At 43.6% G+C, this 26,143-nt stretch overlaps 12 protein-coding genes and 2 non-coding genes across 14 annotated transcripts; 6 read left to right on the forward strand and 8 right to left on the reverse strand.

Annotated features, from left to right (window-relative positions):
• The first annotated feature begins 647 nt into the window (after positions 1 to 647).
• CYT1 (ubiquinol--cytochrome-c reductase catalytic subunit CYT1) lies at positions 648 to 1,879 on the forward strand. Its single transcript, XM_020214078.1, has one exon. It carries the CDS (start codon positions 797 to 799, stop codon positions 1,535 to 1,537), a length of 741 nt encoding a protein of 246 aa, XP_020073239.1. The 5' UTR covers positions 648 to 796; the 3' UTR covers positions 1,538 to 1,879.
• An 899-nt stretch (positions 1,880 to 2,778) lies between these two features.
• On the reverse strand, positions 2,779 to 2,850 carry CYBJADRAFT_t15. The gene has a single exon. It is a non-coding gene; the product is annotated as a tRNA-Asp (tRNA).
• A 141-nt stretch (positions 2,851 to 2,991) lies between these two features.
• CYBJADRAFT_165522 (uncharacterized protein) lies at positions 2,992 to 3,400 on the reverse strand (the record flags this gene model as incomplete). The annotated part of the gene is made up of 1 exon (XM_020214079.1): positions 2,992 to 3,400. A coding segment is annotated over exon 1 (158 nt), but the record flags the coding sequence as incomplete, so codon positions are not given.
• On the reverse strand, positions 3,369 to 6,268 carry RSP5 (NEDD4 family E3 ubiquitin-protein ligase; the record flags this gene model as incomplete). The annotated part of the gene is made up of 2 exons (XM_020217040.1): positions 3,369 to 5,959; positions 6,255 to 6,268. The coding sequence occupies 2 exons, from the start codon at positions 6,266 to 6,268 to the stop codon at positions 3,640 to 3,642; spliced, it is 2,334 nt and encodes a 777-aa protein (XP_020073241.1). The 3' UTR covers positions 3,369 to 3,639.
• Positions 6,269 to 6,861: 593 nt separating this feature from the next.
• On the reverse strand, positions 6,862 to 8,079 carry CYBJADRAFT_122433 (4-hydroxyphenylpyruvate dioxygenase; the record flags this gene model as incomplete). Its single annotated transcript, XM_020212425.1, has 1 exon — positions 6,862 to 8,079. The coding sequence occupies one exon, from the start codon at positions 8,077 to 8,079 to the stop codon at positions 6,862 to 6,864; it is 1,218 nt and encodes a 405-aa protein (XP_020073242.1).
• A 304-nt stretch (positions 8,080 to 8,383) lies between these two features.
• Positions 8,384 to 8,914, reverse strand: CYBJADRAFT_8336 (uncharacterized protein). Its single transcript, XM_020217959.1, has one exon. The coding sequence runs from the start codon at positions 8,814 to 8,816 to the stop codon at positions 8,508 to 8,510; it is 309 nt and encodes a 102-aa protein (XP_020073243.1). The 5' UTR covers positions 8,817 to 8,914; the 3' UTR covers positions 8,384 to 8,507.
• CYBJADRAFT_t14 lies at positions 8,699 to 8,769 on the reverse strand. The gene has a single exon. It is a non-coding gene; the product is annotated as a tRNA-Gly (tRNA).
• A 113-nt stretch (positions 8,915 to 9,027) lies between the features above and the next one.
• On the forward strand, positions 9,028 to 12,607 carry MTR4 (ATP-dependent RNA helicase MTR4). Its single transcript, XM_020214080.1, has one exon. It carries the CDS (start codon positions 9,203 to 9,205, stop codon positions 12,416 to 12,418), a length of 3,216 nt encoding a protein of 1,071 aa, XP_020073244.1. The 5' UTR covers positions 9,028 to 9,202; the 3' UTR covers positions 12,419 to 12,607.
• Positions 12,608 to 14,710: 2,103 nt separating this feature from the next.
• Positions 14,711 to 15,954, forward strand: PCK1 (phosphoenolpyruvate carboxykinase PCK1). Its single transcript, XM_020214081.1, has one exon. It carries the CDS (start codon positions 14,737 to 14,739, stop codon positions 15,826 to 15,828), a length of 1,092 nt encoding a protein of 363 aa, XP_020073245.1. The 5' UTR covers positions 14,711 to 14,736; the 3' UTR covers positions 15,829 to 15,954.
• RRD1 (peptidylprolyl isomerase RRD1) lies at positions 15,951 to 17,120 on the reverse strand. The gene has a single exon (XM_020214082.1). The coding sequence runs from the start codon at positions 16,980 to 16,982 to the stop codon at positions 15,993 to 15,995; it is 990 nt and encodes a 329-aa protein (XP_020073246.1). The 5' UTR covers positions 16,983 to 17,120; the 3' UTR covers positions 15,951 to 15,992.
• A 635-nt stretch (positions 17,121 to 17,755) lies between these two features.
• Positions 17,756 to 19,305, forward strand: IMP21 (Imp21p). The gene has a single exon (XM_020214083.1). It carries the CDS (start codon positions 17,856 to 17,858, stop codon positions 19,125 to 19,127), a length of 1,272 nt encoding a protein of 423 aa, XP_020073247.1. The 5' UTR covers positions 17,756 to 17,855; the 3' UTR covers positions 19,128 to 19,305.
• Positions 19,306 to 21,470: 2,165 nt separating this feature from the next.
• On the forward strand, positions 21,471 to 23,279 carry GUT2 (glycerol-3-phosphate dehydrogenase; the record flags this gene model as incomplete). The annotated part of the gene is made up of 1 exon (XM_020212414.1): positions 21,471 to 23,279. One exon carries the CDS (start codon positions 21,471 to 21,473, stop codon positions 23,277 to 23,279), a length of 1,809 nt encoding a protein of 602 aa, XP_020073248.1.
• Positions 23,169 to 24,078, reverse strand: CYBJADRAFT_165529 (uncharacterized protein). The gene has a single exon (XM_020214084.1). It carries the CDS (start codon positions 24,033 to 24,035, stop codon positions 23,481 to 23,483), a length of 555 nt encoding a protein of 184 aa, XP_020073249.1. The 5' UTR covers positions 24,036 to 24,078; the 3' UTR covers positions 23,169 to 23,480.
• A 312-nt stretch (positions 24,079 to 24,390) lies between these two features.
• On the forward strand, positions 24,391 to 26,057 carry POT1 (acetyl-CoA C-acyltransferase). Its single transcript, XM_020214085.1, has one exon. The coding sequence runs from the start codon at positions 24,764 to 24,766 to the stop codon at positions 26,030 to 26,032; it is 1,269 nt and encodes a 422-aa protein (XP_020073250.1). The 5' UTR covers positions 24,391 to 24,763; the 3' UTR covers positions 26,033 to 26,057.
• Positions 26,058 to 26,143: the final 86 nt, after the last annotated feature.

Raw genomic sequence — 26,143 nt, forward strand, 5'->3', positions numbered from 1 at the left:
AATGAAAGGCGAAACAATTTTGCAGAATAAGAATATCCCGTTAGGCGCAGCATATTAGGAAAAACAGTTGTTGAAAGCAGCGAATTGGTACACAGCGAATGTCTCCCAGCAGGCGCAGAGGGATAGAGAGAGGTTGAAAAAAAAAACGAGGGAAAAAAACTAGCAGAGTTTACCACTAAACCCATTTCAACCAGGGCATTTTCCTATTAAAAACAGAGAAAACACATCATGTTCTCATCTATCAGATCTGCTGTGAGAAACAATATCGTATGTCATTGAGTCGTCTCCAACTTTGGTGGAAATCTTGTGAGGGATGGGAAGAGCAGGAATCCTTTTTCCGTAGATTTGGATTTCTTGTACACCGAGCAAAAGAGTGTGTGTGGTTATTTCTGTGAGGGACAGGAGCGAGCCAATCAAAACAGAGCTAATGGGGAAAGCTCATCAACAAAACAATTTTACAAATTCAAGGGAGTGATGTAATTGAACCAGAATCTTGTTTCTGGACTCCCTTGGAATGCTGTTGATCAATATATCCTTGGGTATTTTTGCTTGTGTTTTTTTTGCTCTTTCTTTCCGCTTCCGATATCCTCGAGGTTTCCGCTACCAGTAGCTACCATGTCCAATTCGAGTGTCCAGTTTTACTAACCAATAACCTCAGAAAAACTTCTCCACCTCTGCTAAGCAGGCATCTGCTGAGCCAACTTCTTTGGCAAAGAAGGCCATCATTGGTGGTGTTGCCGCTTCCGGTTTGACTGCTTCTTACCTCCTTTACGAGGACTCTGTCTTTGCCGAAGCCATGACTGCCGCTGAGCACGGTCTTCACCCACCAGCTTACCCATGGTCACACAATGGTATGTTTGACACATTCGACCACGCTTCCATCAGAAGAGGTTACCAAGTTTACCGTGAAGTTTGTGCTGCTTGTCACTCTTTGGACAGAGTTGCCTGGAGAACCATGGTTGGTGTTTCCCACACCAACTCTGAAGTTAGAGCCATGGCTGAGGAGTTTGAGTACGACGATGAACCAGATGATGAAGGTAACCCAAGAAAGAGAAACGGTAAGTTGGCTGATTACATCCCAGGTCCATACGCCAACGAACAAGCCGCCAGAGCTGCCAACCAAGGTGCTCTTCCACCAGATTTGTCCTTGATTGTCAAGGCTAGACACGGTGCCTGTGATTACATCTTTGCTTTGTTGACCGGTTACCCAGAAGAGCCACCAGCAGGTGTCACTCTTCCACCAGGTTCCAACTACAACCCATACTTCCCAGGTGGTTCTATTGCCATGGGTAGAGTCTTGTTCGATGAATTGGTTGAGTACGAGGATGGTACTCCAGCTACTACTTCTCAAATGGCTAAGGATGTTACCACTTTCTTGAACTGGGCTGCTGAGCCAGAGCACGATGAGAGAAAGAGATTGGGTTTGAAGGCTATCATTGTTTTGTCTTCTCTTTACTTGATCTCCATCTACGTCAAGAAGTTCAAGTGGGCCCCAATTAAGACCAGAAAGATCAGATTCAACCCACCAAAGAACTAATTGAACTAAATTTGTGCACATATATTCCAGTTGTTTTTGACATCAAAAGAGAAAGACAAAGTCATTAATCATACTTATATTCACACATGTCATTTTATGCCACTCACGTCTTTTTATGTTATACACGTTCTACAAAACTTTGATTCTTTTTCCCTTTCTTGTTGAACGTGAATGTCTATGTGTATAAGTTTGATTCTGAAGAATGAAAGAGAAGGAGAGTAAGTGGTTGGGAGACGAGAAGGGGAGAGAAGAATGGGAGAAGAATCGGATTAGAGTGAATGAATTTTTACAAAAAAAGAGATCTTTATATTTATAGTAAGTTTTAACGATCTGGAGAGGCATTTGTCTCAGGAGAATTTCAAGCTGAGGAAAACCTTGTTCATATATCCAGTTTCTCACTTTTTGTTCTATTGGTTCAGCAGTCCTTTTTCAGAATGCATGCCGTTATAAAAATGAATTCCAACGATGTAGTTACATGTACTTTGTCACCAAGCAAAACTAAGCTGATGTTGAAGTTGTAGGGTCCCTTGCATTGTGTGTTTTAGCAAGCTGTTGGTTCTTTACTCGTAGGCTCACCTATTGTATGTGCAGTGTACGCAATCTCACAAAGTGGTGATCAGCGCAATAAGTTATAATTACACGATGCTGAATATTACCAAGTTATGTTGGTATTAGCAAAAGCCTCTGAATATCAACACATTGTAGTTTGATTGAACCGTTTCTAAATGCAGAGCTTTGATTGGTTGTTTAAGTTAGAGCAGTTGTAACTAGGCCAACCACATGAAAACATCCAAACACCTCCTGAAAGCTATCAGTTAGGGGTTGTGATCTCTAGTCGTATGCAATATTACCAATAATTATGGTATTCTGGTGCCATAGATGATTCATCAACAGAATCAACTAATGCGTAGTTGAATATAAATCTGTTCAAGGATTATTCAGTATATCATAACTTTTTATTGCTTTGGTTTCTGATCATAATTTTGAGATTGATAATTGCATTTTATAAGCCAAAAAATAGAAAGTTAGTACTTGTGTAGCATAACATATCACGATAAGTTACTGGAAGAAATCAGTGAAAACACATAAAAAAGTATCTGAAAACAATAAATTCGTTAACCATATTGATGAGTTTATCCACAACCAACAAACACGTATGGCGATAGTTTTAAAGTGCCATTATTCCACTCACAACGTGACTGTTACACTTTTTTTTAGGTGACAAAACTTAAAAAAAAAAACTCCGCGACGGGGAATTGAACCCCGGTCTACCACGCGACAAGCGGTAATTCTAGCCACTAAACTATCACGGATTTTTGTTGAGTTGTGATTAAATATCGATCCCAGCATCAGTAAGTGAAGCACAATGTATCCACAGTCCCATCTGCCAATACTTCACCAAACTATTTGGTATACACTTTGAGGTGCCAATGTCATCAAGACATACCTGTCCCAACTTCCCGGTGTATTTTCTCAATACATTGTTCACAATTCACTGAAAAGCTGGTGACGCATCCGTCAAGTCAAATGGCATCATGACCCAATGTTCATCTGGTGTTGAGAAAGCAACTTCACCAGGTTTCCTGTTCTTCAATTCAAATTTGATGATTGTCTGATATGAGACGGTAAACCAATCTCCAAAACCTAAGATGACAGTTATGAAATACCTGTGTCCACACATATACAGTGCGGAATAAGAATGAACAGATCATCGTTGTGGTACCTAAACCATAGTACATTTTGGAAACAGATCACTATGTAAGTTCGTTATCTGTCATACTTTAAACATCATATGGCTAGAGATAACAGAGTATTACAGACTTATGGAAATGATTTCTAATCTTTATAAAAAACAAAAACTGCAAAATCTACAAATTATACTGTGAGAATAATTAATACGAGTAGTCCAGTTCATCCAGCGAATACGTGAGCACTAACAAGAAGACCAGTGAGTACCATTTCAGGATCGGTATATATGACTACCCTTAAACCTGAACAGTATGATAACTCATCGAAAAGAAACAAAATGCAAAGAATGCAAAAAAATCAAGTGGAAAAAAGAAAGGTAGGAAACATCATAACGACACAGTCATCGATAAGGCTCACTCTTGACCGAAACCAACAGTTTCCTCAACAGCTAAACTCATCTTTTGTTTCATGGAATCGTAGTCAACATACGGAGGTAAGTCCACTCTGTTGAAACACGTGTGGGATTTTGGAAGCTGGTTAGGTTCGCCAGCCTTTTCAATGGTAAATCTTCTTGGACCATCAGAACCTTGTAAATCCTTGAAACCATTAACTGGGATTCTGGAAGTACCAGTAGTGAATTGTAAAAGTCTGGCCCTTTGTTCATTATCCCATTCGGAAATACATTTCCAGAACCATTGGATGACTTCATCAGACTCTTGGTATCCCCTATAGTCGGTATGCTTCTTCCAGTCATCAACGTCAATTTCAGCGATACCACCAATCAACAACTCCAACTCTCTCTCGTCAAACACATTCACCAGCTCTTCTGGTATGAGTTCGTTGAAACCATCCATAAATGCCTTGAACTGCTCCTCAACACACTTGTAAATCTTCCACTCAGTGATGAGCTCAACATATTCCTTTTTATTATCATTTGTCACTTCAATCTCTCTTCCATTTGGTTTCAAATCAACCTCATGCATCTCTCCAAATCTCTCCTCCTCTGCAGAGAACGTGAGGTCAAGGATGCCCTGAATGTCGTTTTCAAGCATCCATTTCAATGATCTATAGAATTCAGCGTCAACACCCTCCATATCTTGCAACACAACCTTTTTGTGCAGCATCATCTTATAAAGAGCACCAACAAAGAATGCATCCAAGAATCTTCTGTGGAATACACCCAAACCAACAACTCTTCCAATGAACTTGAAGTAGTTCAAATGTTCTGGGTTGATACCAGAGTTTGGATTGATTTGAAGTGTGTAGTTATCGTGAGCAGAGTATTCGAACAAACAGTAGAATGGGTTAAACATTTCATGTGACAAAAGGAAGAAGAATTCTCTTGAAACACCACCGTAGTCCAGACCTTCTTCACCTTCGAATTTAATCATCAATCTCTTCTTCAAATCTTCAGGAGTTTGTCTCATAATTTCTTGGTATGAGTCTTCGAAGATGTGATCTCTTCTAACCTTGATGTGACACTGACCTGGTAGGATTCTCAAAGCTGGTTGAGATCTGAAGTAGATAACCTTTCTTCTGAAATCTCTCTTATATTGAGGAACATTTTGATCAAGAGACGATGGCAATCTTGGATCATCCCATGTCGTAGTCTTCGTGTTGTGATCAACAAAGTACACCCTGGCGGTGTTCGTAAGTCTCATCTCCCATCCACTTGGCAAAGGACCCAACTGTGATACTGGTTGTTGTTGTACTGTTGTGTTTGGTCCATACGTTCTAATGTATTGTTGTCTTCTAGGATCAACCCATGTGGTGGTTCTTGTGTTGTGATCAACAAAGTAAGGGCGTCCCTCGGGTGTAAATCTTTGCTCCCAGCCAGGTGGCAACTCACCAAGTCCAGAAGTGGTACCCCCAGTAGCAGCCAAAGATACTGCAGATGTTCCACTCGAAGCAGGAGCACCGCCAACGGTGTTTACCGTGATATTATTTGGATTTGGAGATGATGCTCTGTCATCAGGAAGCGTACGACCACGATGTTGTCTACGTTCAGCTTCCGTAACGTTTTGTCTCTGTTGACCACGTTCTGATTCTGACTGTTCGAGGGTTGGTCTTTTCCAAGTGGTGGTTCTGGAGTTATGGTCAACGTAATAGGTACGGCCAAAGTTGTCGGTTCTTCTCTCCCAACCAGGTGGCAGTCTTCCATATTGATCTTCAAACGACGAGTACTGTCTGTTTGAGTTTGAGGATGTTCCAGCAGAAGCAGCAGTACTAGCAACAGCAGCAGCAGCAGAGGTATTCGAAGATTGGACTGCACTAGAGCTCGAACGGCTTGAGCCTCCAATGGCTGCGGAAGGTCTGGATCTGGAGGAGGCAGTCGACCCATTGGTGGCAGAATGGGACACCACAATGATCAATCTACCACTGACGACAACGTTATCGTTAGACTTCTTCAGCTCCCTGGTGATTGTCTCCTCAAAGTTCGACAAGCTCAAATCGATAACATCTCCTATTCTAATGTTGACGACACCCAGGAACCCTTGGTCTTTCTTCTTGAACTTCTTCTGATCAAACACCTGGATCACAAGGATGGAGTTTTCGTTGGCGTTGAAGGTGAAGGTCTCGTTCCAATACGGGTTGAGCGTCTTCTTTGCAGCAGACGTGGACTTTGTCTGAGAACCATCAACAGTGAGAACGGCAAAGGGATCTGGACTGCGAAACACATCCCTCTTGTAAAGAGACTCAGCAGCAACCACTTTAACCGTGATTGTAGTGTTCCTATAGAGATTCCACGTTAGTATTCACCCAGTAAGGAGGGATAATTGCTGCTCTTATCTTCGTCTAAAGGCTCTCCAACTTCGGCTGTGTTGACAGGCGCTGGCGTCCTCTGTATAGCAGCGACAGCGAGCCAGGCAGAGTGTCCACGGCGTGGGGGGGGGGAGGCGGGCCTCCCCGTCCAAGAAAAAACACACACACACAACAAAGACAAGGTAAATCCCAAGAACATGGAGGGAAAAACAGACCGGAAGAAGAGAAAACACACAAAAAACACACGAGACATAATGATACTCACCCTGAATGAGACATAAGTGTGAAAGTAATCGATACTAATGGATAAATATATTCCTTCTTCCTGTTTTGAAGCTCTCAAGTCTTAGTATACGAAGCAAAAAAAGGCAACAGGGTAGTGAAAAAAGAGGATGTGTAGAAATTGACCAAAATAAGAACAACAGAACGAGGCGTTGAAGTAGCACAAAGCGTGAGAGTAAATGAGCCACAAGGATTAAACACAGTGAACTTCTCCCAATGCTTAAGCCTTGTTTACTAAAACACTTTCCCTTCTGAGGTGTTTCTTTGTTAAAGAACTGACAAACGATCCAATTGTGTTCCTTCTTGAGGTGTGTGTGCTCCTTTTTTTTCGCTCATAGTTTTTTTATCACAACGGCAAGTTCCGTCTGTTGGTGCACACTGCAAGGTCTAAGCCAAAAACACATTCGGGGGCTTGTTGATCCGGAACTTGTTGCATGTTCTATGTATAGCCACAATAGAGCATCGAGTTTTTCTTAGCCGTCACATGGACCTTAGTAAAATTACTACTGTATGAGTCATGTAAAGGTCAAACAACGTAGATAAAACACAGTAGTCACGCGTCACTTGAAAATATCACAAGACTTTATCTTTCAGTTCTTTAACAAAGTTCCACGGCGTCTTTGCTCCTCTTCAAGAGTTTCAAATAACGCTTTAAAATTCCCCTTCCCAAACCCATTGTGATTATGCCTTTGAATGATTTCGAGGAAAAAGGTTGGCCTGTCGGTCAATGGCTTTGTGAATATCTGCAAAAGGTAGCCCTTTTCATCAAAGTCAATCAAGATACCCAACTCTTGTAGCTGGCTGATATCTTCTTCGAGGGACAAGCCAGTGCGCAAGAGTCGAGGTAGTATGCTTTCATAGTAGAGATTTGGAGTTGGGACGAACTCGACACCTCGAAGACGCATGTTCCTCACTGTGGTGACAATGTCATAAGTAAGAACAGCAATATGTTGAACCCCTGGTCCGTTGTAAAACTCCAAAAACTCCTCTATTTGGGATTTGCAGATACCCTTTGCCGGCTCATTCATAGGCATCTTGATCTTTTCGTTACCAGAAGCCATCACAATGGAACGGAGCGCGCTGTACTCTGTAGAGACATCCTTTTCATCAACAGACCAAAACTTGTGGAAGCCAAATATCTTCTCATAAATGTCACAGGAAGGCTCTAATTTGTTCCAATCCTCATTCTGAACACAGTGGTCGATCACTGCAAGTCGCACTGGCGGGAATGTTTCAATGCATGTAGAGATGTACCGTGCAGAGTATGGCACATCCTTCAGCGAAGCGTAATGGGGCAAAAAGGGACCTTGATAGTTGATATATTCAACAAGTGTATGCCAAAGATCGTCAAACACCTGTATAGTTGCCATCTTAACGGAACCGTTTTCATCAGTTTCTATATGCGGTGTCGAAATTGATGTAGCACCACCTCTAACGGCTCTTTCGAATACAGCAGTAACATCACTGACTGTAAAGGCAATATCCTTTACACCATCGCCATGGGTACGGATAAAGTCATGGATTTTAGAGACTAGGTATTCTTCAGAAGTATCCTCCTTCAGATTCGCAATTGGGGATACAAATTCAAAGATAACATCGCCATTCTTGACAACATGGGAAGAGTATCGTTTTGATCCTGTTTCTAAACCCTTATAAGCAATCTGTTCAAACCCAAGACAGAAGTTGAAAAAAAGTGCAGCTTGTTTTGCATTTGAAACAAACCAAGTGGCGTGGTGATAAGCTTGAAAATAATTCTCTGAAGCATCTCTGGATCCTATGGCCTTGGTTTCCTTCGAAGCCAACTCCATTAGCTCTTTTGAATAACTACTCTGGAGACTGCCGGTTCTCTTGACGAGCCCGTCTTCGCCATGTAAGCGTGAGGGCTGAAGAAAATCACAAAATGTATTAGAGGCATCGCCCGCATGGGGCGCCGGTGACGAACAAGCTGATAAACTGAAACATGGCGTAAAGCTTGATACGTTAGACATGGCGTGAAACTTTTCTATAAACGTTTGTGCAATGGTATAGCGACTGTCCTTGATAGCTTAAAAGCAAAAAAATCCTATTCGACTTCGTTATAAGAACCAATTGTTGAGCTATAAGTAAAGGGAACATGCCCTTATATATTTCATCAACCATTGGACTTTTGTGTCAGTTGTCACAAAGAACGCTTCAACGATTCGAATAAGGTCTCTTTCGTGCAGATCACCAAATTACGCATAAACGCACAAGGCCGTCACGATGAATGGTGATATTTCATGACTTTGGGTTTCAGATGTTCACACTGGGTTCTGAATTGAATTGGTCCACAATAGAGATGCGTTGCTGTTAGAAGGATGTTGATTGTAACACCCAAAGATGAGCCGGTAGTAGAAGCTGCAACGTCTAACTCCACTGCCCAGTGTGTACTGGGGGAGCAAAAAAAAATGCGCGAGCCCGGAGTCGAACCGGGGGCTCCAAGATGGCAACTTGGAATTTTACCGCTAAACCACTCGCGCTTCTTGTACGAACCGGAAGGAACATCTCTCAGCCCGACACTGTACATGAAGATTTACCGAAGATATGCTCTCGCCTTTGTAACGCTTTTGTGTCTCTTAATTTTTTTTTCAAACTCCTCCTTAACTTACCCACTAATAAAAGGACCAGCTGTTACTCTATCAAATATCCACAGTAATCAGATTATCTCTTATTCACTGATGCTGACTTTTGTTAGTGCTTTAAACACAGCTGTCACAGCTCTTCGTCCACTCGGTTCTCTGTGCGTGGCCCTATCATAGTTCTCTCAAAATTTTCCTGCAGCAGAACTTCACGAGAGAATGAAATAGGCCCAAAAAACAGTGCACCTCATCGCCTACACTTTGACCTAAATATATAAACCAAGGTTGTGAGAAGCGGGTGCCATTTGTCTTTGCTTTGAAAACCATCTAAATCATGGAGGACGATTTATTCTCTGTCTTTGATGAAGCGCCACAGGCTCCTCCGGAGGTGGTTGAAGATGTGAAGGAGGAACCAAAGATTCAAGAGATTCACGAAGAGAAAGAGCAAAAGGAAGATGACGTTTCTAAGAAGAGACCAGCGTCTCCGAGGGTCGAGGAATCGACCGAAAAGAAACAGAGAAAGGCAGTCAAGGGCAAGAAACTTGTCGATACCAAGGAAAAATCTGATGTTATTCCTATGGTTGCCGATTCCTTTGAACAGGAAGCATCTCGTGAAGTCAAGGCCTCCTCTGGATTGATGGCAAAAGTTGAGGCCGAGACAGACGATGGGAAAGTTAAACTCTCGCATCAGGTTCGTCACCAGGTTGCTGTTCCCTCTGGATATCCTTATAAACCAATCGGTCAGCATAAGAGAGAGAATGAGGCACGGACATATCCGTTCACTTTGGATCCTTTCCAAGACACTGCCATTTCCTGTATCGATAGAAACGAGTCTGTGTTAGTTTCTGCTCACACTTCGGCAGGTAAGACTGTTGTTGCAGAGTATGCTATTGCACAATCTCTGCGTGCAAAGCAAAGAGTCATCTATACATCTCCTATCAAGGCTTTGTCGAACCAGAAATACCGTGAACTTTTAGCAGAGTTTGGTGACGTTGGTTTAATGACAGGTGATGTCACTATCAACCCAGATGCTGGTTGCTTGGTGATGACCACAGAGATTCTAAGATCTATGCTGTATAGAGGTTCTGAAGTTATGAGAGAGGTTGCATGGGTCATCTTTGACGAAGTTCATTACATGAGAGATAAGGAAAGAGGTGTTGTATGGGAAGAGACAATCATTTTGTTACCAGACAAGGTCCACTATGTGTTCTTATCCGCCACCATTCCAAATGCCATGGAGTTTGCCGAATGGATTTGTAAGATTCATTCCCAACCTTGTCACGTTGTCTATACAAACTTCCGTCCAACTCCATTGCAGCATTATCTTTTCCCAGCCAATGGTGACGGTATTCATTTAGTTGTCGATGAGAAGAGTACTTTCAGAGAAGAAAATTTCCAAAGAGCAATGGCTTCTATCTCTAACAATCAAGGTGATGATCCATCATCCACCAACTCTCGTGGTAAGAAAGGTCAGACCTACAAAGGTGGTAACAAAGATTCCAAGTCTGATATTTACAAGATTGTTAAGATGGTTTGGATAAAGAAGTTTAACCCGGTGATTGTGTTTTCTTTCTCCAAACGTGATTGTGAGTCCTTAGCACTCAAAATGTCCAAGCTAGATTTCAACACTGAAGAAGAACGTGAAACACTCACAAAGATTTTCAACAATGCTATTAATATCTTACCAGAGAATGATCGTGAACTGCCTCAAATCAAACACATATTGCCTCTTTTGAGACGTGGTATTGGTATCCATCATTCTGGATTATTGCCAATTTTGAAAGAGATCATAGAGATTCTTTTCCAAGAAGGGCTATTAAAAGTGCTCTTTGCTACTGAAACTTTCTCCATTGGTCTGAATATGCCTGCTAAAACAGTTGTATTCACATCTGTTCGTAAATGGGATGGTAAAGGATTCCGTTGGGTTTCAGGTGGTGAATATATTCAAATGTCTGGTCGTGCTGGTCGTCGTGGTCTTGATGATCGTGGTATCGTTATTATGATGATTGATGAGAAAATGGAACCTCAAGTTGCTAAAGGAATGGTCAAAGGTGAGGCCGACAGACTGGACTCCGCATTTCATTTGGGTTATAACATGATTTTGAACTTGATGAGAGTCGAGGGTGTTTCACCAGAATTCATGCTTGAACATTCTTTCTACCAATTCCAAAATGCTGCCAGTGTCCCTATCTTGGAGAAGAAATTAAATGAGATTGAAGAGCAACTTTCAAACATAAAGGTTGAGGATGAAGCAACTGTCCGTGATTATTACGATATCCGTAAACAGTTGGACACATATAACGATGACGTTCGTCACATTATCACGCAACCTGCTCATGTTTTAAGTTTCCTCCAACCGGGTCGTCTTTTGAAGGTTAAAGTTGGCCAATTTGACTACGGATGGGGTGTTGTGATCAACTTTGAGAAGAGAAGTAACAAAAGAAACAAAAGTGAGACGTATACAGACCATCAGGCCTATATCGTCGACGTATTGGTTAACACAATGTTTGCTGATGCACCAGTAAACTTGATCAAGCCATTTAATCCAAACTTTCCTGAAGGTATCAGACCTGCCAAGTCTGATGAGAAGTCCAAGACTTGTGTGATTCCAATTACTCTTGATTCTATCCAAGAGATTGGTAATCTGAGATTGTATATGCCGAAAATTATTAAGACAGATCAAGTCAAGGACACCGTTGCAAAGAGTTTGCAAGAAGCACTTCGTCGGTTAGTTGATGGAGTTCCAACATTGGATCCTGTTGAAAATATGAAGATTGATGACAACGATTTCAAGACGTTATTGAAGAAGATCGAAGTGTTAGAGTCCAAACTATTTTCGAACCCATTGGCCCAATCTCCAAGACTAGCAGAATTATATGATGAATATAGCAAGAAAGTTGCATTATCAGAAGATGCAAAGACACTCAAGGATAAAATCTTGGAAGCTCAAGCGGTTATTCAACTTGATGATTTGAGACACCGTAAACGTGTTTTGAGAAGACTTGGGTTTACCACTGCGAATGATGTCATTGAACTCAAGGGCCGTGTTGCATGCGAGATATCTAGTGGTGACGAACTGCTGTTAACTGAACTGATTTTCAACGGTAACTTCAACGAATTGACACCTGCGCAATGTGCTGCTTTGCTCTCGTGCTTTGTGTTCCAAGAGAGATCCAAGGAGGCTCCAAGGCTCAAACCTGAACTTGCCGAGCCTCTAAAGCATATGCAAGAAATGGCATCCAAGATTGCTAAAGTCTCCAAGGAGTCCAAGATCGAGATCGTTGAGAAGGACTATGTTGAGAGTTTCAGATCGGAACTGATGGAGGTTGTATATGAATGGTGTCGTGGCGCAACTTTCACACAGATTTGTAAGATGACGGATGTTTATGAAGGAAGTTTGATCAGAACATTCAAGAGATTGGAGGAGATGTTGAGACAGATGGTTGTTGCTGCTAAGACCATTGGTAACGTTGAGCTAGAAGAGAAGATGGAGAAGGCTACCGAATTGGTGCATAGAGACATCGTCAGTGCTGGTTCTCTATACTTGTGATGTGGGTCTCATCTCCTGTTTAGACAAGAAAGAATAACGTATAATAGATAAGTTGTTGTGCTCTAGAGACTACCGACCGTGTAAGATGGATCTAATAGCAAAAAACCGGGGGAGTGAGATGAGCTTGGTGAATTTTTTTCGTTTACCCCAGATTTCGGAGAATAGAACATGCCCTGGAACCGCTTCTCCCCTAGTTTTTGTCTGCATGTGATGAAACTTAAACCCCCACGCTTGCTGCCTTGTCCCTTGAAAGCCACACAGTGCCGTAGGTAAAGAACGAATGAAAGCTGGGTTAAACCAGCGGCAGCTTTACAACAGCGAAACGGCTGAATGTATCCGATAGGGCATGCTGTGCTATCCTTAGGACTTCAGAAACAGGAGTGCAGCAAAAAGCTGGAGAAAATTAATAGGAAAACTGGAGTTAAAGACGCAAAAACGTGGGGTGAGACGACAGTGTTGCAATAGACAGATCATTATTTCCTTGTTTCCTAATTTAACAATGGCATCAGACAACAAATGTCGAACGTATCTCCTGATTTGCAAGACTTGTGTTCCGCCCCCGAGATGACCTTGATCATTCAGAGGTATTGGCGGATCGCAGCGATGAAGCTTGTAGGTCCCGCTAGTAGAACAGGCCATGTGGTTCAACGTCTCTCTCTCTGTAAAAGACCTCAGACTCAAGTTCTAACGTGTCGATAGAGGATTGGGAGGTGTGTCGCTTATGGCTGGCGTTTATCCTTCCGGCTGTCTCCGGATAGAATCCGTGCTTCAGTGCGTAGAGCGCTGTTCCATCCAACAGAAGCCATAGGGGACTTGAGGGCACGCTTCTCGCATCCGTAATCTTCCTGCTTGGAACCGGGGAAGAGGCACGGTACGCGCCGCACACAGCTCCTAGAAGCGCACGCCGAAGTTCGGTGAAGAAGATATCCGTGGGCTGTGGGTAGATTTTCACTCAATGACAAGACCTGTAAGACTCTGGCACCACGATCTCCACTGTTGTGCATCCAATCTGTTCTCCCTCAAAATGTCTCGTAGACGAACCAGTGCCATAGGCATTTGACCGTTATCGCCAAAATGTGATCATTTAACCTTGCGATGTGTCAAAGGAAGAGACGTCACCTTTTCCGCTTTGCTCATCTGCAAAAGTGTGCGAGGCAAAAATAAGGCAAAAAGGACAAGAAAAATAATCTGGGGTAGAAAGCGGTACGCGCCACATCCATACTAAACTATGGGGGGGGGGGGTAGGGCTTTAAGGTTTTTTCTTTTTTTTTCCCAAACGCAGTTGCATCAAAATCCCCGGGCAGTAGGAAGAAGGAGCCCATCAGCTGCGGAAAGAGGACAGACAGGCAAATGGAGGGGCGATTGAAGAGTGAGTTGATGGGTTTGAATACTGGAGAACACCGTATCACAGCCAACGTGATCACCAGCTAAACCATCACCAATTGAAGACCTTGCTTGCACAGCAAAGCACGGAGAAATGGCCTGTCTCCTCCATGTTTTCTGCCCAATTCCAAGAGGCCAAATGCTGTTTGCGCCTCACCACTTATGTCCCACGTAAAATTTGGAATAGCCTTTCCATGGATTTTCTACAGGAGAGAAAACTTATCCGGGGTTGTCCTGTGGAAAGTTGCGAGCAGCTGTCTTGTGAGAGATAGGAGGTCTTGCCCTTTTAGCTATAAATATGGGAGTGATTTCCCCAGATTTCCCCTGGCCCTCTTGTTGTTTCTCTCCCCTCAACAGTTTTTGACTGCCTTTAACACATACACACATCTATACACACAGACATAATGTCACCATCAAAGGTCCACAGCAATCCAAACGCAGCCCTTATTGAGAAGCTTGGTCTCCACCCAGACGTTGTGCTTCGTCACAACGCGTCTGTCCCAACTTTGTACGAGGATGGTCTTCTGGAGAAGAAGACCGCCATCTCGTCCTCCGGTGCGCTCATGGCTTTCTCCGGTGAGAAGACTGGTAGATCTCCAAAGGACAAGCGTATTGTTGACGAAGAGACCTCCACAAACAACATCTGGTGGGGCCCAGTGAATAAGAAGGTTTCTGAGCACACATGGAAGATCTCCAAGGCCAGAGCTGCTGACTACTTGAGAACCAGAGAAAAGGTGTTTGTTGTTGATGCTTTCGCCGGCTGGGATCCAAAGTACAGAATCAAAGTCCGTGTTGTCTGTGCCAGAGCTTACCACGCTTTGTTCATGAGAAACATGTTGATCAGACCAACCGATGAGGAGTTGGCCAACTTTGGTGAGCCAGACTTCACCATCTGGAATGCCGGTCAATTCCCAGCTAACATTTACACCGAAGGTATGACCTCCAAGACCTCTGTTGAGATCAACTTCAAGGAGATGGAGATGGTGATCCTCGGTACCGAGTATGCTGGTGAGATGAAGAAGGGTATTTTCACTGTCATGTTCTACTTGATGCCAGTTAACCACAACGTGTTGACCTTGCACTCCTCTGCCAACCAAGGTGTTGAGAAGAAGGATGTCACTTTGTTCTTTGGTTTGTCTGGTACCGGTAAGACCACCTTGTCTGCTGATCCAAACAGACTCTTGATTGGTGATGATGAGCACTGTTGGTCTGACAATGGTGTCTTCAACATTGAAGGTGGCTGTTACGCCAAGTGTTTGGGATTGTCTGGTGAGAAGGAGCCAGAAATCTTCAACGCTATCAAGTTTGGTTCAGTTTTGGAGAACGTTATCTACGATGAGACCACCCGTGTCGTTGACTACGATGACGCTGCCATCACTGAGAACACTCGTTGTGCATACCCAATTGACTACATTCCATCGGCCAAGATTCCATGTTTCGCAGACTCTCACCCAAAGAACATTGTTCTTTTGACCTGTGATGCTCGTGGTGTCCTTCCACCAGTTTCTAAGTTGACTAACGCTCAAGTTATGTACCACTTTATCTCTGGTTACACCTCCAAGATGGCTGGTACTGAGGAGGGTGTCACCGAACCAGAGGCTACTTTCTCTGCTTGTTTCGGTCAACCATTCTTGGCCTTGCACCCAATGAAGTACGCTCAAATGCTTTCTGACAAGATGACCGAGCACAAGGCCAACGCTTGGTTGTTGAACACTGGTTGGACCGGTGCTTCCGTCTCCAAGGGTGGTAAGCGTTGTCCATTGAAGTACACCAGAGCCATCCTTGATGCCATCCATGATGGCTCATTGGCCAACGCCGAGTTCGAGACCTTCCCAGTCTTTGGCCTCCAAATTCCAAAGGCTGTTGGTTCCGTTCCACCAGAGATCCTCAACCCACTCAAGACCCAAACCGACCTTGAAGGTTTCAACAAGGAGGTTCGTGGTTTGGCTGAGTTGTTCTCTGAGAACTTCAAGGGCTACTCCTCTGAGGCCACTGCTGAGGTCATTGCTGCTGGTCCAACTCTCTAATTGCACTAACACTGTTATAACGGTACATAAATATTTGGGGTTTGTATTTTTTTGGTTACTATGCTTTACATAACTTTTCGGGAATTCGATATTGTTCAGTTTGAACTATCATTCATATTCATTGTTGCAAAATTATTTCATCCATTGTAGGTTTCATGTCATCATCATTTCGCCCATGGTGCTTTAGTTGTGGGAATACCACCAGCTTGTGCCGACGAGCTTGAAGGTCTGTTACTGATGCTGGTGCATGGTTGTTTCATGGCGTGTTCCAATTCATGATCTGTCATCCTGGCACCACTTGCAATGACTTGATCCTGGAATGACTGCGTAGCTGAACCACTGATTGGGTTCGAGATCCACGGAGCATGCACCTGTTGTTCCTCCCTGACCTTCCAATCTTGAGTTGCTTCTTTTTTGAGTTTAGATACGTCTTCATCACCAGTAGATATTGGCAACGGCGAGCCGTCTTTGGCATTGGTCCATGGGAAGAGAACTCCTCCAAAATAGAAATGCTGAACTACGGGGAATTTCCCAAAAACTTCAGCTTGGTACATCTTCAGCATGCCTTTAAGGATCTTCGACCACGTCTTTATACTCGAAATATCGTAGAGTATGGGCGAATGCTCAAAGAATGCGCCCTTCTTCACTTTGTAGATGAACGCGATCGCATTGAAGTACATGTTGGTAGTACTGTACTGATAGACGATGGATCTGTTATTAACGTACTTCGGCAATACGGAGGTTGTTGTTTTGTCTTGCTTCAACAGTTGGGAACTTCCCAAGATGTATATAATGTGGAAATGGTCGTCCAACCCCCAGACTCCATGGCTTCCAGCTGGCTCCAACGTATATGTTGTGATGAGCTTCCTTGTGAGGTTATAGTAGTGACCGAACATTATCAAAAAATCTGATCCATTGACTGTCCTTGGTAATATCCCAACTTTCCAAAGTCCAGTTAGGAATGCCAAATAGTTCAACTCGTGCCCTGTTCCGTAATCTAACCTCTCCATGGAGCCAAATGCGTTGGAGATATACCATTGTAACTCGAGCAGATACTGATCACGGTGAGCGCCAGAGTATAGTGGTCCAATGAATTCGTGCATCCATTTGTTCAGCTGTGAGTCCAGTTTCCTATGCCAGTCTCTACAAGCCATATTACCGTACCTTCTTGGACCCGGTAAAGGCGGCGTGCAGTCAACCAGTGTAGATAGCTGACGTAGCAATGATACCACGGCCTGGACGCATGGTTTTAGAGGCGTGTTCCCGTCTGACGGAGCAGCATTGTATGGGAGGTCAAACAGCTCATGTGAGTATTTCTCAATCTCATCATCCGTGTACAGATCATTGACCGAAAACACACCACGCGGAACCTGTACACCTTCAACAAGAGACGTTATAGTCGATAGAGACTTCTGCAGTTCCACCAGTGCGGTGGAAGATTGGAATAGACGGAGCCCATATTCATCATGAATACGCTTCTCTGGTTCTCTAAAGAGCAGATCCTGCGGTAAGGAGAATTGGATATCTGTCATTTCGTGTGAACAGCTGTACTCGGGTATAGCTGATATGGCAAAACTAATGAGTGTATTGCTTCTGTAGATATACACGGTCCTGTTGTCCAGGTGTTTTGAGTCCTCGGATAATTGGATGTCCGGATGTGTGAATGTCTGGATGTTTGTGTGTCCAGGCTGTTTAAACTTCAACTGAAGGATCGAAAGCGCACGGACAGAAAAAGAAAGAAAAAAAAGTCTGGAGAGTTCGAGACAGGGACCTTAGGCGCATGGAAAAGTTTACAGCGGCAGTAGAGGAGGAGGACACAAATCCAAGAACAAGGAAAAAACACACATACAAAAATAGTACGCACAACACAGGGAAAATTATTAAAACGTGACATCTTTTTCACTGGGTTATTTCATTTGTCCTCCGCTTCAGAAGGACGCTGCAAATTTATAAAGTTCAAGAACACTCTGTGTGACTGAGATATATCCATCGACTAAGGGGATCTACATTGCCATTTACGCACTTTAATGTCCTTAGAATCTGCATTAGCCACCGACAACAACCGTCTTGTCTCGCACCTGTCGCCTGGCAGGGGAAGAGATGTATCGCTTTCCCCTACAAACACTGGTGGCCAGTTGCGCTCCATATCTCGTGGTCGTACAAGGGGTCGCTCCTCTAGCCGTAGGCCTAATGGTTCGAGGGCCGCGAGCCAGAACGAGGAGACGAACTACCGCTGGTCGGTTTTAACACATGACCCCTTTGAAAGGTTTGAAGGGAAGAGTATAAGACCGGATGGCACTCCGAACCCTGAGGACGACTACAGTGATGAAGAGCAAATTAGCGACGATGAGGCCGATTTCGACTTTGACGTTAATGAGATGAAACTCCCGAACTTTGGTTGCTCCATTAACGATTACTACAAGAGGAGATCAAGCACGATAAAGTCAACAGCGGCTGCACTGGAGCGTTTATCCATTGATGAACAGAACAGACAGAATTTGCTGAGAAAGAAAGAAGAGATGGAGAAACTTAGCGAGGCGCTAGCCTTGGAGAAGGGTCTTGATGATGCCAAAATAGTTGGTAACAGTGTGCCAGAAGGAATGGCGGAGTCGATTCATGAGAAATTGCGAGAGCTGGGCATTGTGCATCCCCACGACGTTAAGGCCGAGGAGCTAGTCAAGTTGCAAAACAGAAAGAACAAGACTCTTGACGATTACAAGAAGTATATCATTGAACATTCAGGAAAGACTGCTGATTCAGGACCTTCGTCAGAATCAAACAAGAACATTGTGAAGAGCAAGTTGGAAGTTAACAATGACAACCCGAGAGTTTCAAGAAGCTTGACAGTTGGCGATTTCTTCAACACAGAAAAGACACCGAAGGATATCAACACATACATTGTTTATATGGATATGAGTGTGGACTCTCTGATGGCTCTTCAATACACAATTGGATCTACGGCGAGCTCCGGAGACGTTATTTATATTATCAACTGCTCCACAGATAAGTTTGCACAGATGGAGTTCTACGAGAAACAAGTTGATACCTTGACTGGATATGCTGAGAGCTGTCTAAACTTGCTCTCCGATCCAGAATTCAAATTGCACATTGTCATCGAGAGCACGTACAGACCATTCACAAAACATTTTGTCAACCAGTTAGTTGGGTTCTTGAAGCCTTCTTTGTTTGTCATTGCATACCAAGTGCTTATCACCACCGACAAGTTGGCGAACTACATCACTGCTTGTCCTTTCCAAGTTATAAAAAGAAAGAGCAGACGGAGATCAGTTGGATATTGAACAGTCTGCATGTGTCATGATTCACACTTTGTTACTCAATCCAGACTCTTTACTTCAACTACTTTTGTACATGAGATAATATGTTGTTTTTACATCATGTTTTAGTATTTACAGAGCCAACATGTTTATGCCAGATATTATACACAGATGATCCAAGTTATTTCATTTCACCAGATAGTTGTAATCAATTATATATGGTGATGGGTATTTCTCATCCGTTAAAGTCAGCCAATCGTTGTTGCTGTGCATATGGCTCCTCGACCATGATCGAGATGTCCACGACCAGTAACGTATGTCCCAAAACAGCAAAAAGGAGGCCAAATTCTCGTGCACGGCCTGTACTTTGTTCGTCCGTTGAGATTGGTCTATTTCCCCGGGCTCGTACCGTTTTTCGATGGACGTTTACCCGGGGCATGCGATTCGCGACGAACTCCAGCCCGGGAATTGCCAGGCACTTTTCGAGTCAATTTCTGGACATGGGACATTTCTTTATTGCTTGAAGTGGGTGTCATCCCAAATAAAAACGTTCCAGATATTTCCTTTTAATTGGGATAGGATATTAGTACTTGTAAAACAAACTTCTAACAACAAATACAATGGGCTAGAAGAAGAATTGTGTTTTGTTTGTCCTCGGCTATCTCTTTTCACGTAGTATACAGCTCCGGGGAAACCATGTGTCAATATCCTGTTTTTAAGAGTTCCCCGAACGTAAGACATGCAAGTGCAACAACGACAACCCCGTCACTTATTCTTTGGTCTTTCCATCATATATGAGCTCACAAGTGATCTTTCATAACATCCTGTATCCATTGTATTAATTATTCATAGAAGGATTCAGTTCTGTACTCAGTTGTTGTTCTCTGAGTTCTAAGCCATAGGAGATCCAAGACAATACCTATCCAGATCTACATGGCTAGTGTTTCTGGCACCTTGAAATAACTGGAAAAGAAAATTCAAATGTACTGCAACTGATCGTCCAGGAATTTTCATACAAGAACAAATATTTCAAAAGCATTTCTTATATATGGGTAATAAATGTCATCGACAATACTATAGCTATAATTCGGGCACTGGCCACACACAAAGGTGGGGTCTTCATCTGACATCCATACATTGCTAACCTCTATAGTTTACTTCACTACGCTGTGCGTTTAAAGGTTTTATGCAAGAGATGGAGGGAGGGGGTGTAGCATGTGGAAATAGACGCGTGTAAGGTTGTCATCGACCCATTCATCCTGGTTTCAACGTTCATGGTTTTTTCGAGTTTGGAAAATGCGCCTTTCTGTTTGCCGATGGCCACTTCGAAGCTCGGTAACTTAAAACAGGGGTGATTCACTTTCCCCAACTATCCACATTACAAACAGAACCGGGGGAGGGGGTGGTTGTCCTAAACATTTGTCTTTCATATATGACTAGTAAATGATCATCATTCATCTTGTAGTTCAAATGCTTCGTATCCAGTATTGCTTCCTCTATGAAATCAAAAAACAAAGTTCATTGTTCGGCTTGGAGATCGTCGAAAAGACGGTGTTTTCAATTGGACAAATAGCCTGTACGCAAGGTGAAATTTAGCCTATTGAACGCCCAAACAGAAATTGCCCGTGGAAACTACGCGCAAAAACGTCCAGGAAGCGCTGGCGAACATGCTCGAAGGCATGGACCAAAACAACCCCATCGTAGATACATGATAACCAATTGTAAAGCTAAAGGAGTTTCAACTCTGTATAGGTACATTCAATTTTTCTTTGCTTGGTTGGCTCATACCACCAAACCATATGGTCGACGATACATCAGATTCGATATTATATGTTGGTGGTGTTACTAAGGATGTCGGGAAGTTGTACGTAAAGCCTCGATTTCACACAAGAACCGGAACCGCTTATGTATGGGTGCAATTTTCCATGAAGCTAAAATATGATGCTAATGGAAAAATTTCTTCCTAATGATATATAACTATGTAATTTATCTGAATCTATGGGTTCATCAGTTACTGGTTGTACTATGTGATAGTACATGGTCACTGTTGTATTAATCCGTAAACGCTGAAAACGTTCCGAAGTAAACAGAAGGTTGGGACAAATGTCGCCGTTTTTATTTTGGGACATATGCAACTCCCATCGGACAAATTTTCGACCCCTCCCTCTTTCCTCAGGACACCTTTTCAGCATGCACTAATTTTATATAAAAAGGTCGGAGACCCGTCCAGCGGTTTTTTTGAAACACAATCCAGTCAGCTCTTTCCTTTCTTCTCTTTCCCTTTTCTATTCACTACTCCTAGTCTTTCGACAAGAGGTTAAAGAGAAAATGTCTTTTGCCTTTAAGAGAATTACTCAACGTGGCTTTATGGCCACTGCTGCCGCTGCTTCTGCCGCTGCGGGTGCTTACTACGTTTCACAGCAATCTCATGTTTCCAACGAGGTAAACTTACCTCCTCTGATCGAGAGCAGACCAGCTCCTCCATCAAGAGAGGAGATGCTCAAGAAGCTCGAGACCACGCCAAAGTTTGATGTTCTTATCATTGGTGGTGGTGCCGCCGGTACAGGTTCTGCAGTTGATGCTGCCACCAGAGGTTTGAACGTTGCTCTTTTGGAGAGAACAGATTTCGCTGCTGGTACTTCTTCAAAGTCTACTAAGATGGCTCACGGTGGTGTTAGATACCTTGAGAAGGCATTCTGGCAGTTATCCAAGTCCCAATTGGACTTGGTTATCGAGGCCTTGGATGAGCGTGGATCCATGTTGAGAACTGCTCCTCATTTGGCTACTGTTTTGCCAATTATGATTCCAGTCTACAAGCTCTGGCAAGTTCCTTACTTCTGGGTTGGTACTAAAGTTTACGACTTGTTTGCAGGTAAGCAAAACTTGAGATCCTCTTACTTGCTCTTCCCACAAGCTGCCCTTGCTGCAGCTCCACAATTGGATGGTACCGGTTTGAAGGCTGGTTTGGTGTACCATGATGGTTCCTTCAATGATTCCAGATTCAACGCCACTTTGGCCGTCACCGCTGTCGAAAATGGTGCTACCGTTTTAAACTATGTTGAAGTTACTCAATTGCTCAAGGAAGATGGTAAGGTTGTCGGTGCTGTTGCTCGTGACCGTGAAACTGGTAAGGAGTACAACGTTAAGGCTACATCTGTTATTAATGCTACTGGTCCATTCTCCGATATCATCTTGGACATGGACAAGGATCCACAAGGTAAACCACCAGCTACCCCACAACCACCAAAGGTTGTTGTTCCATCTGCTGGTGTTCACATCATCTTGCCTGACTACTACTGTCCAAAGAACTTGGGTATTTTGGATGCTGAAACCTCTGATGGCCGTGTGATGTTCTTCTTACCATGGCAAGGTAAGGTTCTCGCTGGTACTACCGATGTTCCATTGGAGAAGATCCCAGAGAACCCAACCCCAACCGAAGCTGATATTCAAGACATTTTGCAAGAGTTGCAACACTACATCAAGTTCCCTGTTAGAAGAGAGGATGTTTTGTCTGCTTGGTCTGGTATTAGACCTTTGGTTCGTGACCCAAGAGTTAAGAGCAGTAGTAACGGTACCGAGAACTTGGTTAGAAACCATTTGTTGTTCACCTCTGAGACTGGTTTGACTACAATCTCTGGTGGTAAGTGGACTACTTATAGACAAATGGCTGAGGAGACCATCGATGAGGCGGTTAAAGTACACAACTTGACTGCTAAGCCAACCGTTACGAAGCAATTGATCTTGGCCGGTGGTGAGAACTTTGACGTTACCGTTGCACCAAGATTGTCCCAAAAGTACCACGTTGATGCTGAATTGGCCGAGCACTTGGCTGCTAACTATGGTTCAAGAGCTCCATTGATTTTGGAGTTGTTCCAAAAGGATCAAGCCAACCAATTGCCTGTTGCCCTTGCTTCCAAGACCGCAGAGGCCACCTACGAGAACTTTGCCTATCCATTCACTGTTGCTGAGTTGAAGTACTCCTTGAAGTACGAGTACACCAGAACCCCAATCGACTTCTTGTGTAGAAGATCCAGATTGGCCTTCTTGGATTCCAAGGCTGCCCTCAAGGCTGTTGATGGTGTTGTGCAAGTTATCGGTGATGAGTTCAACTGGGATGATGCCAAGAGAGCTGAGGAGAAGAAGAAGACTGAGGAATTCATCAAGACTTTCAACTGATTTCCCAAGCTAGTGGAATTTTTACGATATTCTTCTTTATTTTGTATGATTTTGATGAGTCCAACGTTAGAAAAATGTGTTGCCTTTATTCGTAACGAAAAGGTGCAAGAATGGTTTAAAAGTATACAGGGAGTTCAACCGACTCCACGGACATAAATCTATTGTGATGATTATGTTTATGTAATGGCTGTGTAGTTGTAACTATACCACCTGTAACTGCGGCTTGTTCTTGGAATTTTCGTACAGTTTAAAGTCGTTAGCTGGAAGCTGGAGGTGACGATAATCGTTCACCAAGTAGTTGAAGTAGAACTTTACGCTTTTATCCATGGCTCGGACCTTTGCATTGAAGTTCCGTATTACATCCATGTTGGACGGTTTCCCGGGAAACGATTGTAGTTGCAAGGGCGACTTCTTCAACGTTGGTATTGTAATCTTGTACTGTTCATTGTTGATCTCAGCTTTGTAGATTTTCGCCTTGTTTGTAGAGTTGATGAGAGTGATCTCGGGAACACACTCGATTAGTTTGCTTATGTCATCCAGCTCATCCAGTCGTGTATCCTCCCTGTTTGTTGACTTTCGACTGGATGGCGCCCTTGCTCTCCTGGTGCGCTGTGAACTCTTTGTAGAAGACGGTGAGTCAGAGGTCTCTTCTCGTGAAGGGCTGCCCTTGGCATTTCTTCGAGGTCCTCGCCTGGTTTGGCGTCTTGCATCGTCTTTTTTCTCCACGGTGACCTTCTTAATCTCCTTCTCACTCATGGCGATGCTCAGCGCTCACCGTCTAGTACTCGCACAAGTGAATAGCGGCGGATTTTTCAAAATGTATGCATAGATGGGCGGCAACAGGCAAAAATAAAACGAGTATCAAACCGCTCCTATGAGGAAACTCCAACATTAGGAAGCTGTCTTTTTAGGCAATATTCCGCACCCAAACCCTTGCCCCTCTGCCATGGCCAAACCGCGGTTTGAAAATAACCTTGAAATCCCCCACTGAGAGTTTAAACGAACCGGGATAAGTTTGATTTTCCCCAACCTCGGTAAAGTCCCAACTCTGAAAAATTTCTACCGCTTTTTGTGTCAGCTTTTCTCCACAAATTTGTGTTTTATCCGCTTGCCTCGCTCTTGTGCTCTGGAATTTTACTCCAGCAACAACACCACATACTCGCTTTTGGTTTTGTAAACCGTAACATGTACTACATTTAGTGTTGGGGGACGCTGGGAGGACGCTGGGCGGGAACAAAATGTGGGAAATCCAGCATAAAATTGACCCTTGGGAAAACAGTTCCGAAGTGTAAACTCACCCCTCTCTCCATCCTTTCTTTTTCCTTTTTGCCTTTTGCGACTTCTCTCTCGCTGTTCATGTGTGTGTATGTGTGTGGTGAAATGGATAAACGTATAAAAGGGGTGGAGTAGTACCCATCCGTGTCCATTCTGATGTATCAAGCTTGTGATTAGTGTTACACTACAAAAGTAAAACAGTCTAAACAATGGAAAGATTGAGCCAAGTACAAACCCATTTGACATCTGCCTCTAGAGGAGGTGTGCAAGCTGCTAAGCAGAAGAACCCGGACGATGTTGTTATTGTTGCGGCTTACAGAACGGCCATCACCAAGGGCGGTAAGGGTCTTTTCAAGGATTTGAAGTCGGATGAGATCTTGTACAAGTTCACAAAGAAGTTTTTGGAGAAGGTGAACGTTGATCCGGCAAAGATTGGTGACGTTGCCTGTGGTAACGTGTTGAACAAAGGTGCGGGCGCCACTGAGCACAGAGCTGCCGTCTTGGCGGCTGGTATCCCAGACTCTGTTCCATTCATTGCCATTAACAGACAGTGCTCATCGTCGTTAACTGCCGTTAACGACATTGCCAACAAGATCCTTGCTGGTCAAATCGATATTGGTTATGCCTGTGGTGTGGAGTCCATGACCTCTCACTACGGCCCAGGTGCCCTTGCAGAAATATCTCCAAACTTGAAGAAGGATGTCAATGCGAAGAAGTGCGAGATCCCAATGGGTATTACAAACGAAAACATTGCTGATAAGTACCACATTGACAGAAAGGTTCAAGATGAGTTTGCCGCTGCTTCTTACAACAAGGCTGAGAGATCCATCGAGTTGGGATTGTTCAAGGACGAAATCTTGCCAGTTGAAGTTGAAGTTACTGAAGAAGAGGAGAACGATGACGATGAAGAGGACAGCAAAGTTGTCAAGAAGACTGTGATTGTGGATACGGACTCAGGTCCAAGAAAGGGTGTCAGTCCGCAATCTTTGGCTAAGATTAGACCAGCTTTCAAGAAGACCGGTTCCACACACGCTGGTAACTCTTCCCAAGTTTCTGATGGTGCAAGTGGTGCATTGCTCGCTAGACGTGACGTTGCAGAGAAGTTGGGGCTTCCTATCGTTGGTAAGTACGTTGCATACAGAGTGTTGGGTGTCCCACCAGAGATTATGGGTGTTGGTCCTGGTTATGCCATTCCTCAGGTTTTGGAAGCCACTGGATTGAAAGTTGACGATGTTTCCGTCTATGAGATCAACGAGGCATTTGCCGCCCAGGCTTTGTTCTCCATTCACAAGGTTGGCATTGATATCAACAAGGTTAACCCAAGAGGTGGTGCCATTGCCCTTGGTCACCCATTGGCCGCTACAGGTACAAGACAACTTGCCACATTGTTGAGAGAGTTGAAGACTGGTGAAATTGGTGTCACCTCTATGTGTTTGGGTACCGGTATGGGTGCTGCCGCTGTGTTTGTGAAGGAGTAGGACTCATTTTTGGTGTAGATGTCACGTTTTCGTTGTATAAATTTAAATTAATTGCATTGATTGTTTAAACCTTGTAACGTGTTGATCGAAGCGACAGAGTTGCGGTTAAAT

The sequence above is a fragment of the Cyberlindnera jadinii genome (assembly GCF_001661405.1).
Source record: "Cyberlindnera jadinii NRRL Y-1542 unplaced genomic scaffold CYBJAscaffold_1, whole genome shotgun sequence".
Lineage (NCBI taxonomy): Eukaryota > Fungi > Ascomycota > Saccharomycetes > Phaffomycetales > Wickerhamomycetaceae > Williopsis > Williopsis jadinii.